Source organism: Solea solea, chromosome 4 (assembly GCF_958295425.1).
Source record: "Solea solea chromosome 4, fSolSol10.1, whole genome shotgun sequence".
Taxonomy (NCBI): domain Eukaryota; kingdom Metazoa; phylum Chordata; class Actinopteri; order Pleuronectiformes; family Soleidae; genus Solea; species Solea solea.
In genome coordinates, this window is record NC_081137.1 from 1,679,457 (window position 1) to 1,693,026 (window position 13,570).

The 13,570-nt window shown below is 39.4% G+C and overlaps 1 protein-coding gene across 1 annotated transcript; it reads right to left on the minus strand.

Moving 5' to 3' along the window:
* Positions 1-9,895: 9,895 nt before the first annotated feature.
* pou4f4 (POU class 4 homeobox 4) lies at positions 9,896-12,903 on the minus strand. The gene is made up of 2 exons (XM_058627467.1): positions 12,519-12,903; positions 9,896-11,086 (listed from the first exon to the last, which is right to left on the minus strand). Exons 1-2 carry the CDS (start codon positions 12,636-12,638, stop codon positions 10,154-10,156), a joined length of 1,053 nt encoding a protein of 350 aa, XP_058483450.1. The 5' UTR covers positions 12,639-12,903; the 3' UTR covers positions 9,896-10,153.
* Between the last annotated feature and the right edge of the window lie 667 nt (positions 12,904-13,570).

Here is a 13,570-nt window from a genome sequence, read left to right on the forward strand (position 1 = left end):
GCACATCAACTTTAAAAAAAGGTTTTTATTGTATTTTATTTGCATGGGTTGTAAATTAAATATCCTCCTTTAATTTCAACCTATTTCTTTTTCAGTCCCTGATGTGAATGAAGGATTATTATTCCTTGTTCTAAAATAATAAATAAATAAAACCATTTGTTGCGATTTAATAAATGGTCACTGGTTTGACTGGCTCTATGATCCAGAAGATCGACTTCATACACGTGGTCTTTGTTAGAGACGAGGCTTTTTTCACAGGAGCGGAAATCAATGCAGTGTCTTAACAAGATGAGCTGCACAAACCTGAGTGTGTGAGTGTATCTGTTCATGTATTTGTTGCCTCTTTAGGACCTTTTTCCAACACCGACCTTGTGAGGACCGGTAGCCCTCATGAAGACCAAAACCTGATCCTACAGTGAGGACGTGGAAGTCAGTGCAGTGCACAAACAAGAATAGCTGTGTGTGTGTTTGTGTCTGTGCTTGTATTTATGTCTTTGTGAGGTCCAAAGACAAAAACTGTGTGTGTGTGTGTGTGTGTTGCCTCCCCAAATAAAGAAGGAACACCCCTTTCAGAAAAAAGCTGAAAAAAAGGAGGAGATTTATCTACGAACGTTGCTGATAAATATTGCATCGACAGAATTGAACACTTCCACCGCGCGTGTGCGTGTGTGAGTGAATGTTCTTGACTGCCGGTGTGAACTTCTTTTTTTTAAATTTCCATAACAGAATGCTAATGGAGGTCAATCACCCTCAAGATATAATAAAACACACACACACACGCACACACACACACACACACACCCTCCCCTCCGTCTGGTCCCGTTCCAGTCGTCCTGTCAATCGGCGACCGCCTGCCCCATGCACCACTGCAACATGGCTGCTCTATGTGTGTGTGTGTGTGTGTGTGTGTGTGTGTGTGTTGGGGGGGGGGTTATGTTTGCATTAGTGTGTGTGTGTGTGTGTGTGTTAGAGAGAGAGAGAGAGAGGGAGAGCCACAGTAATGTAACACAGTGCTGATTCTCCAAGGCCCAGCTCTGCACTCAAGACTCGCAGCTTCATTAAAATTTCATCTGTGCTGCCGCTCGGCCAAGGTCTATTTATGAAAATGTGCTTCCTTTGCTTCATGGAAAACACCAGCGTGGTGAGGAGTGGATGGAGTAATCTGAAAAGGAGAGAGAGAGAGAGAGAGAGCGAGAGAGTGGAATTAACGGCATCCAGCGCTTATTCTAAGTATACAGACTCTGCTGCTGCCACTTCCTCCTCCTCCTCCTCCTCCTCTTCCTCACAGGGTCGACCACGTGCTGCTGAGGGAACACAAACTCCACACAGAACACTTTCCAGTCCACTTGATGTTCATGTGTGTCTTCAGTCTCGCGGTGCCGAGGCTTGTTTTCACAACAGAACAGAGGAGGAGGAGGAGGAGGAGGAGGAGGAGGGTGAAGATGAAGATGGCAGAGATAAGGCTGTCGGTGACGGGACGATTTACGATATCGTCACACGTCACGATAAAAACACTCACACTCACTTAAATGTGGTGATTTTCCATCATCCATGATTTTTTTTGTCTATATTTCACATAAGCATCTTGGAAATGGTTAGGGTTAGGGTTCGCCCACATACAGTGTTAGTGATTTATCTTCAAGGTGCCACAAGGGGGAGCCAGCATCTACTACTAACACTGACCTCATGATTTATAATCAAATCTCATTTATTTCATTTTCTTGTTTTTTTCGAGTATTTTCGAGTATTTTTACATAACCTTTTTAGATAAAAGTGTTTTGTATATATCATTTTTATATTATATATATATATATATATATTGTTTTTATTTGTTTGTAATTTTAAAATTGTAACATTTAGCAACACAGAGCAAAATTTCATAAAAAAAATAGTTCAGGTTAAAAAACCTTTAAGTAAATGTTGCTCATGTTTTTGTAACATTACACTTTTTAAAACTTGTAGATTATAGTCGTTTTTTGTTTTTTTTTAATTAAAACATTTCATAAAAAAAATCAAGAAAATGGAGGTAATGATTTTGTAACATAAAATTCATAAAATTGTAGATATCACAAAACATTTAGAAAATGTCAGTGTTGTAACATCAAAACATTTTGGATAACTTTAACGTCACGTTTTGACAGAATTAGCGACGTGTTTTTGCAACTGTACAACATTCTGTAACACAAGTAATAATTTAGTAACATTAAAACTTTATTTGATTTTCTTTGTTAATTACGTCAATAATGGGGCTTTTCTTTTCTTGCACGACTTCCTGTGTTTCCTCTGAACTTAAATGAAAGTAGATTCATCAGAGCCGGAAATGTTGATCTCAGCTCACGCTGAGTGACATGAAGGGCCGACGAGATGAAGAAGATGAAGACGACTGAACCTGTGTGAACGGAGTTCTGCTGCCTCATATATGGACAGACCAGACACCGGAGGGGGGAAAGAACTGAAATGGAAAAAGCTTAATGAACTCCACGTCGGAGCAGCAGCAGCAAAAAAATGCTTCATACGGAGAAAAACTGGAATCTTAAATGAATCGCTCATCTCTTTCTTTGAGGAGACACGATTTGTGCCGAATTCATTTTCCTCTTCTTCCCGTAGTTGAAGACGAGGTCAGGGCCGACGGTTGGACACTCAAAGCAGGGACTGTTCTTGAGAACTCGTGGTCTTCTGGTTCTGGGTAAGTTAGTGGGCAGTTTGATGTGATCCATCCCGGTACGGTACAGTTTGGAATGGTAAAACCTTGGGTCGGGGATTTGTTGTCTAATCAGCTGACTGTCGTGGGTGGAGCCGGTTTAGCTCCTCCCTCACCGTACCATACCATTTTACTCTGGTACCCCAAAGGAAGGGTGCCAAAGAATGGAATGGTTATTTTGGTACAACTCGTAAACCATACAGGACTGTACCAACTGTTCCACTCTGAAAACACAGCTTTAGTTTATCCTGTACAAGCCTGTAGGGGGCAGTGTTCTGATATCAGGTTGCTTCACTTGGTCAGATTCAGGTTCAGCAAACTTGGGTCAGGTGACGACCCACATGTACCGAATGGCCAGGTTTTTTGTGTTTAATCCAAGGATTCATTAAGATTAACTTGTGACAGTTTGGTTCAAGGAGCTTGACTTTTTTTCCCTATAAAGTCCAGATCTGAACCACGTTGAGATCTTTGAGATGAGCTGGTCCAACTCCATCACAAAGACAAGATTCTGGTGTCGACAAAGAAACAATGCAAATGTGGATTTAAATAATTAAGCTTTAGACGAGGTAAATCTGAGCATATGTACCAGTCCACAACAAGAACGAGGAACATGTTTATGATGCTCAAAAACTGGTGAAGTCAAAGCCACAACACCACAAGAGGACAACAATCAGTTCAACTGTTTTATTGGGGTCTTAGTTCAGTGTTGATAGAGGGGGAGAAGACAGAGACCGCCTTGTCTCATGTGATGCATGTGAAGGTGATGTCTTGAGTCAAGTCTGACAGAGAAGATCAAAAACCCAGAGGAACAAATCCCATTAACCCCTCAATCAAACCCCAACAAAAATCCCCAAATAAAAGACATTCTCAGCTGAAGCACAGTCACTGTTGGAGTTTAGACCACAATGTGGCAGGAAGTTGGTGGTGGAGCTGCTTTAAATAGCAGCCTTGATTGGCAGTGATGAACTGCACCTGCTGGCTCCGCCCCCCCGGCTCACCTGCAGCCACTTTGACAGAATAAGATATGAAGGTTCAGTTCAGTGGACGGGGACTAGTTGGAATCACCAATCGCCCCCTCCCACCACCTCAGAGTAACTGGCATAAATGTAACAACTCCAAAATACAACCAAATAACTCAAGATTTAAACACTATTTAAAATTCTAATTCTAATTCTTTAAGTAGCTGCATAAAGTTGAGTTTTGAGTTTTATATGAGCAGGAAAATGGCTTTGCACCTGTGTGTGTGTGTGTGTGTGTGTGTGTCTGTGTGTGTGTGTGTGTGTCAGCACAGGAGAATGAGGCCTCTTGTATCTTAATTATTTAAATCAAACAATTAACTCCGGCTGTCCTGGGAGCAGCTTCTATTTTCTCTGCTCCAACCAACAAAAAAACAACAGCAGCAGAAAAAGCAGCAGAAATGTGGGCGGAGTCTTGTGGATGAACACCTGATCACCTGAAAACACCAAGCAAAAGTTCAAAATCAACGGTTTGACAAATAAACTGAGTTTGTGACCGACTTCAATTCAAAAGTAACAAAGTTATTTCATGCACTGTAAAAAAGAGAATGGTTGACAAATGTACAAATAATATTTTCAATTGATAACCCTAAATTTACCAAGTTACATGAAGACAGTGTGATTAATTTAGATGCTAATAGTAATACATGATATTTTTAAGTTTCTATTTTTACAACTTTTCAACTTTAGGTTTTTAGGAAGTTAATTTAACAAGTTATGTCTATGTTTGTCCAAAAATTATTCAATTTCGTCACACAATTGTCTACTAAATCACAGACTTTTACTGTTTCAGCAAGTTTTCTTAACCTAATTTTTACAGAAAAAAACCCACAAAAAGTTAGTTCTCCAGACAAATTAATTAAAAAACAACGTTATTCTCACAGGAAACCTTGTCACAGAGCGTATTTTCTTTTTAAAGACGTCGACATGAGACACGGCGTTGGGGAAATTGGGTCAATTCCAAGAAACGGCAATTATGTGGAGAGAAACATTTCATCGGCCTTGAAAAGTCTTTATTGTTGTTTTTAATTCAGCGTAGAAATTTGCATTTGCGTCACTTTGTCTGAGGGGAAACTTGATCCACTGTTCACATTGATTACACGGTCAATTATATATAATTTATAGGGCTGAACTGTGGAGAGCCGCGCCGCCATTAAACTTTGATGAAGCCATGTACTACATTCTTTGTTATGGACCGACCGGCGCTCACAGAATATCTGTCAATATTGACAAAATGCACGTTTTTCATTCCTTTGCTTCGTCTGAACTTAAATCACCAGAACGACGGCGTCAGAACGAGTTAAAAAGGAGAATACTGGGTTTTTACCGTGTCACACTTTGATATTTCAATCAAAAACTATACATTTGTTTTAGTGTAGAAGAAAGAAAATGGATGATTTAACTTCCTGTTTTAGATATTTTCCTATATGTTCTTCAACTTAAACAACATTTATTCCTGTTAACACCAGAATAAATGATGTTGTTTTCTGATTTGAATGAACTTAATATTTACAAATCATTTCTTTAAGTTTGTCAAACCTTTTTTAATTTTTTTATAGTGTATGTTTATTATGTTTATTAATATTCAATGAGATAAGAAATCACGTCCATGTCCTTTACTTTTATCCTCATTCATTTTGTCTTAATTGAAGAATTTTATAAAGAATAAAATTGGCAGTCACGTGCATAACCTGCACCTATTGACATTATTTATACATTTTAGTTATAATACAATTTGAAAGATGATAAATTTACATTTTATAGCACGATTAAATGTTAATTTATGTCCAGAACAATAAAGTTGTTGCATTATAACCTTTTTTTAAATGTTTTAATTCATCTTTTTTGTACATTTATTTATTTTCACAACAGTGGGAAGATGAAATTTGGTACAAATGTGGATTGAAATGCAGATTGAGGACATTTTAATGATATATTTATGACAAATTATTCTTGATTTTCTACTTAACGCCTTTTTAAAGGAGCTGCATTCCATTTTAATTCACCTTAAATATAAACTCCCCCCCATAAACCATTAAAATTATGAACAAAATGTGTAATTCTTGCCCATTCGCTCACGTTTCAAACGTGTCAAACTGGTCAGAGTCTCGTCATTTCTCCCACTGAGCCTCCTCTCTCCGTCCTGGGCCCCATCGTTTAAAAAAGGCCTTTATTGTGTTTCCTCCGAGGGGAGCGAGGCCCGAGCCGCTGTTGTACGACAGAGAAAAGCAGCTTCTTAACAAACACGGGCGAAAATCAATAGTATCATAACAGGCGGATATTTATTATTCATTAATAACGAGTTTATGGCGCTCAAACCACCTGCTGAGCTGAGGAGGAAGAGAAATAATCAGTGAAAAAAAACACAAAATACTGGACACTGTAAATGTAAAAAAAGATTATTGTTAAGAACAAACCTATTTTTGATTATTTTATGTATGTATGTATAATTCATTCTCCACATGTATTGTGTTTACATGTATTGATTAAAAAAGTAGTCAAATAAGAAGCATAAAGTGTTATTTTTTTATTCTTGTTGATACTTTAGGTCAGTGATGTTTCCACTGAGCTGAAAGTTGAATAAATAAGCAAAATTGACAACTGCTGTAAATATGTAGTGTAACAAAAGCACGTTCACACCCATAAGTGACCGTTTTCTCGTCAAATAACTCAAATTAAAGTCAAATGACTGTGAACATGGAGCGAAATGTTCATTTCTGTGAAGTTTTTTAAACAAAAAATCCACAATTATTCATATCAGCAAATGGAAACGTGTAATAAAAGCTGGTTTGATAACTGCTCCATTTAAAATTTGAATTACTTTTTAGACCAAAAACAAACAAAAATGAGAAAAAGCGATAAAACCACGACTACGAAGGTTAGTTTGTTTTAAAACGTTTACACTAGTTTTTATTTATGTTATTTATTAAAAAAAAAAAATTAAAACTGACTACAGAGAATTCTTAATTATTTATTAATTAAAGTGGGTGGAGGGAATTTTCTGGTGCACCGGGGCCCGTGATGACCAGGGGAGTTTAAATTCTTAGCTGTGGCCCTGTGAGGGATTTTCTTCTCTTGTTTAAAGTCTGGGAAATTAAAATAAAACACATATAAAAGTATATTAAACTTGGTTTAGTTTCCTCAGGGACAGAAGACGCTGATGTAACCAGTGTCCACCTCATAAAAGTGTCTTTTTGTCGCAAATTGGCTTCGAAAGTCCAAGTTTTTCCTCCTCTGTAACTTCTTCTAAAAAGTGTCATCACGCAGGCTCCGCCCCAGACACGTGACGCGGCAGCGCAGCGCAGTGTTCACGCGCTTCATTCCAAAACCAAGTTGATCAATATTGAGTCACTCAAGTATCAAATCCTATTCATCAGCGCCGAGGAGCAGCTTTCAGGCGGGACCTCCTTCACCTCCAGGCTTCTCCTGTTTCAGAGCGGCAGCTGCGCTCATCTCCTCCTCTTCCTCCTCCTCCTGCTCTTCATCCTCCCTGTGCACAAACAGCGACTGTTTCCAGGAGACGTGGGACACACACGAGCTGCAGCTCTCAGCTCACATTGCACTTGTCCATTTCATCTGTGTCTCCTCTGAATCCTGACCATTAACATTAACACCTTCATCTGCTCTTAATAGCTCGATATCATCACATTTAATTGCACATTTTCATGCACAAAGTCGCTTGAAAAGGGAGTTGACGCTCGTCTCTCTACGTCAAATATCATCCAAACCGTCAACTCCTCTTTAAAACGTGCACTTTATTGTTGTGTTTATGAAAGTTTACCTAAATCCTTCAACAACTACTTATATAAACCTGATATAATCGGTTTAAAGTCAGGTTTTTGTTTGGTTTCACATGCAAAATGTGCCTTTACGCATTGATTGTACGCACACCTTCCCTTACTGTACCGTTTAAACCTCCATCTGCTGAAATAAACCTGATATAATCGTTTTAAATGTACGTGAGTTTCTGTTTTTATGCAGTGAATATGTTTTAATAATGGATTTTTACCAAATCTGTGAAAGACCACGAACACCTTCATCTCCTAATGCAAACCTGATATAATCATCTTAAATTCACCCTTTTTTGTCGTTTGTACGCGCAAAACCTTGTTTTTACGCAATCATTTTACGCACATCTTCCCTTCCAATACCGTCCAAACCTGCATCTCCTGATATATTATTATTATTACTCAAGAATTTCACACACACCTATGATATAAATGTGATATCATTGCATTGTTTTGTTTGGTTTTATATGCAAAAATGTGCCTTTACGCATGGGTTTTACGCAGATGTAAAAGACCATTAGCACAGTCAACAGTTAATAATGTCATTCCAGATGCATATTTGTGTTGTTTTTATGCGCAAAACATCTTTTAACGCATGTCTTTTACTCAGTGTATCATAAAAAAGACCTTTAACATTTTGATTGCCGATGTCAATGTGATATAAGCGTTTTACATTCAACAAAAACGTTTTTACGCATCCTTTTTATGACACTTAACACCTTAATCTGGGGGTTAAATCATTTTAAATTGTTAACTTGTTGTTTTTTATGGAAGGAGAACAATAACAACTTCATTTGCTTTTCTACAGCTGTTCTAAAATTGACAGTTTAGTCAAAATTCGATTTCTTTTACGCATTAATTTAAAAGAAGACTGCGTGTAATTGCAAAGAAAGGCTGTGAGAGGATGAAGTAAAACGTGCACGGTTTATTTCAGCTTCTGTCGCTTTTACACAGACACATTGAAAGCACACTTTTCACAAATGAAATATGATTTTTTTTCTTTTTCTGCTTCAAAATAAGTTAAGTTTAAATAAATACGAGCAAAAAATAAATAAGATAAATAAAAACAGAGGGAAACAAATACATATATGAGCATAAAACATAACAAAAGTTAAAATATTCTCATAAGAGGTGAAAAAATATGTATAAATAAGGCCGACGATTTTTCCCTTCATCAGATTATCTACAAAGTGCGCTCCACAGAGGTGATTATTATTATCATCATCATAATAACAATAATGAGCAAAAATAAACGTTTTCGTGAGGACAGAAAAAGGGCAGAACAACTTATAATAATAATAATAATAATTTGATTGTCAAAGCATCATTGCAGTGAACAGACAACAGGTTTTACACGTTCTCTAAAGGCCTAATTCACCAACAAACCAGTGGAAAACAAACAAATAAATACATTTAAAGGAAAATAAAAACAAGATTCTACTGCTCTCTCTTTTTCCTAACGTGTTTTCAGTGTTTTTGTGTTTCCAAAAAAAAGAAGAATCACCATGAACGTGCCAACACTTGCGTAATGAGGTAGACACACGGCAGCGTGGTACCGCGTGGATGTGTGTGTGTGTGTGTGTGTGTGTTCGTGCGCGTGCTCGTGCCTCCCCTTATTGCAATGCCTTCACTTCACACAGTAAAAAAAAACAAAAAACCTCTTCCTTTTTCTTTTTACGCATAAACCATGCAGTGTTTTTTAACCACGAACCCTTAATTTCAGTGCTGTGTGTGCGTGTGTGTGTGTGTGGTCCCCACAAAACCGTAAAATCAAACGATTAAATAAATAAATGAATAAATAAACAAACACCTGGGAGGGAAACGAACAAACAAAAATAGGAAAAAAAAATAAAGGGGAAAAAAATGGAAAAAATCATACATTTCAATGAGTTGTTGTTGTTTTTTTTACCCACACACTGAGGTGCAACATATTCACAAATATGTACAATGATAAATATAAAAACGCTATTCCAACTAAGGAGGATAATGATAACAATTACCCTTCGATTCTCCTTCATCATCATCATCATCATTATTATTATTATTATTCTTAATTTATTTTGTACAATAATTGCCATGTGGTTGAAAAAAGGACGTTCCCTCTTTTTTCTTTTTCTTCTTCGTCACGTGTCTCAGGTGGAAGAAAGTGTCGCGTGCAGCCAGGAAGCTCGTGTGAGTTCTGTTTCCCATTCCTTGATGCACGCGCCAACGACGCTCCACTGTCAGAATTCTTCATCTTTTTTTTTCTTTTTAAAATCATATAAAAAAAACAAAGGTACACCGTTGAATCCTGATGTTGAATCTTCCAGGAAAATAAGAAAAAAATAAAATTAAAAAAGTTCCTGTGAGGATGTTTAGTCAAAAAAAAACTGTTTATATATATATATATATATATATATATATAAAAAATCAAAGGTGACGATAAAAAATGTAAAACAATCTTGTGGTTTGTGTTGAATACTTTGTTTCCTCTTCAGACTCTGGAGCCAAAGAAAATACCTCAAAAATGTCATTTCAGAGAAAAGACATTTTACGTCAGAAAATGATGAAATGAGTAAAAAGGCACAACGGTGTACCTTGTTTTTGTGTTTTTCTGACAGTGATGCAGCAGCTGTTTGTCTCTGATTTGTCTTTGTGTTTGTTTTCTCTCAGTGCGTGGCGGAAAACTTCATCCGTTTCTGCTTTTGCCTCTGATTACAAAACCAAACCCGAACCACGTTCTTTTTCAGGTCCAATTTCTCCGCGATGGCGGCGATCTTCTCCGACGAGGGCCGCGGCTGCACGGCGAAGTACGCCTCCAGCGAGCGCTTCTCCGGCGCCGCGATGGACGTGCGTTTCCTCTTCTTGTCGCCGCCGTTGAAGATCTCTGGCTTGGCCATCTTCTCCCGCTGCGCGCGCTCCGCCTCCTCCAGCCAGGCCTCGAGGATCGGCTTGAGCGCCACCATGTTGTTGTGCGACAGCGTCAGGGACTCGAACCTGCAGATGGTGCTCTGGCTCAGGCACCCGACCCCGGGGATCTTGAGGTTGGCGAGCGCCGAGCCCACGTCCGCCTGCGTCACCCCGAGTTTGATCCGCCGCTGTTTGAATCTCTCAGCGAACGACTCCAGCTCCCGCGGGTCCGGCTCCGCGTCCACGCCGGAGCCGCCCAACGAGCCGTGGGAGCCCAGTCCGTGCGGGTGCATGTTCATGGACTGCGAGTGGTGGTGGTGGTGCTGCATGTGGTTGATGGCCGACATGTGCGCGGCGTGGCTGTGCGAGGCCGAGGAGCAGACGTCCGAGCCCGACATGCCTCCAAGGGAGATGCCGGGTGTGAGGTGGTCCAGCAGGTCGCCCTCCAGGCCCTGCGACGGCTGGTGGTGCACCGGGTGGTGGTGGTGGTGGGAGGTGAGCACGGAGGGGTGGTGCAGGTGCGCGGAGGACGAGGTCGGCGTGCAGGTCATACTGGTCATGGTGGTCATGGTGTGGTAGGTGGCGTCTGGTTTGAACGGGTGACTCTTCTGCGCCACGATGTCCACCGCGGCCAGAGCCTCGGCTCTCTGCAGCAGCGTCTCATCGAAGCCCGCGAAGATGTTGCCCTGCAGCTGCGGGGACGAGAGGCGAGGAGTCAGTGAGACAGATGACTTTAACCCGATTAACGTTCATCCAATTTAAACCATCTCCTTTCATCATGATACGTCTGACTTTTACGCAGGGATTTCAAGCAGAATTGTTGTGATAAATTTGACGTTTACGCACGAAACACGATATAATTTTAAATAAAACGCCAATGTTCTTAAAGAAAACATTGATCTAATCATTCATTGTCAGGTTTGAATGATTTGATTTTCATAATAAACACATTTTTACGCAGGAAACAAGTGAAACTTTCATTTTCCAAGGAACACAATCAATTATCAATTATCCAATTAAAAAGAAACCGTTCATTTTCACAATTACAGCTGGTTTGAACCCATTAATACACGTACAGATCTAATCATTATTATTTAATATCTACTTTCATTCTCGGTAAATCTGACTCAAACACAGGAACCATAAATACACATTTATTCTATTGTCGTGCACAAAAATAAACAATAAACGAAAAAAATCGACATGTTTTGATTCAAAGCTCATTTGAGAATAACTCGAAATAATCTCGTTGATTTTAAATGATTGAATACAATTTCAGGTTTTCTTCACGTTTGTCAAACTTCACAAACTGGATTATAAACCAGGAGAATACATATTTTAGTTTAATTCAATTTAAAAGTGCAGTTTTTCACAGCGTCAATGATTAATTTTACTAAAAAGAATCCGTTGGAAAAAGAATCCATTGCTGTGTTTGTATTCATTTCATTTGATTTCCTCCGGCGCGTGACGTGAGGAAAGTGTGTCAGCGTGTTTGGATATTCATCTAAAATTAATATTTACGATCTCCTGAATAATTTCTGTGGACAATGAAATGAGACTGAGACCGGGCTGAGTTCGAATATGAATGTGGAGGAAAAATATGAGAAAACAGGCGCTCAGAGTTTCTCCCTCTCAAACTCACGTGAATACAGACGCTTTCAGTGCGTTTTTACGCACGAAGTTTGTGCGTAAAGACTGTGATCCACAGCCCATACAGTTATTTTTGTATGATTGTTATTATCACACGTTACAATTTCAGAATTTTCAAGTTATCTTTTTTTCTGCTGATTCAGGATTCTATTTTTTTTTTTACTTTAAAAGTCAAACATTTGAACTTTTGAATATCGTTCAAATTAGTTGCATGTTCGTTCTGTGTAATTACTTGGAAACGACATTTTGACGGAAATGAGTCATGACACAATTTAAAGTCAGACTTTCCTGCAGTTTTTAGATTTTAATCTCACATTTACGCAATTTAATATAGAAAAAAGAAAGTCGGTTGTTTTTTTTAACAAGTTATGTGTCTTTTATTTTTGCATTTTCTTAATGAAGTTTAGTTTGTAAAGGTGAGGATCTGAGGATCTGAGGATCTGAGGATTTGGAGTTTGGAGTTTGGTGACTCACCGACGGCGTGGGCAGACACGCTCTGCGGATGGCCTCCGAGCTGGAGTGCAGCGGCGTGTACTTGGGCTCGTGCAGGATCGGGTGCATACTGAAAGGCTGCTTGCTGTTCATCGACATCATGATTGCGGAGGTGAAGGAGGGTCGCTGTGCGTCGTCCTCGTTCGTCTCAGTGTTGGTGGATTTCTACGATGAAAGCGCCTCAGAGAGAGGGAAAAACAAGGGGGAAAACACCTGCAAACACGCGCACAGCAGAGTTTTCCGAGGAGAAGAAGAATTTCGTGGAAACAGTTTCCGAGTGGAGGGGGAAAAAAGGAAGAGAGGTAAAACTCCTGAGGATCTCCTGCCTCCTTCACCTCCTGCAAATGACTCCTGTGATAATAAAGATGCTCCTCTTCGCCTCCAGCTCTTATTATTGGAGCGCGTGCGCGCACGCTCCTCCTCATTGGCGGAGCCTCCCTCCGTCCGTCAGGACGCCGCAGCCAATCACGCAACTGACCACGCCCCCTCAGCGCTCTGCGAAGGAGCTGCACTGTTTGGAAAAAATAAAACATCCACAAGAAGAAACACCTGCAGGAGAAGAAAATAACTCCAGATGTGAAAATAACTGAAATAAAAGCTGTGTGTGTGTGTGTGCGCGCGTGTGCGTGTGTGATCATCACCACCAATCATTTACACGAACATGCGCACAACTGCGCCGTTTTCCTGCCTGTGTGAAAAAATGCTAATTCCAGGCGATGATCGCGCGGAGAAATGATTGATTTTTTGGTTTGATAAATTATTCAAAGCTGCAGTTAAATGGATATTTGAGGCTGTGTTGGGTTTTTGTTTGTTTTGTTTTTGTTCTCTAACTTTTCACCTCTGCATCATCATCATCATCATGTCACACGTGTGTGTGTGTGTGTGTGTGTGTTATAGGCTGCATGTACAGTATGTACAGGGTTTAAAGCACATAAACAAACTTGTACAGTTTTAAATGTAAACAGCAAAAAAAGGAGCAGAAACAGAATCAGAGTCATAATTAGAGTTAGATAAAAAAGACTTTGTCAGAATCA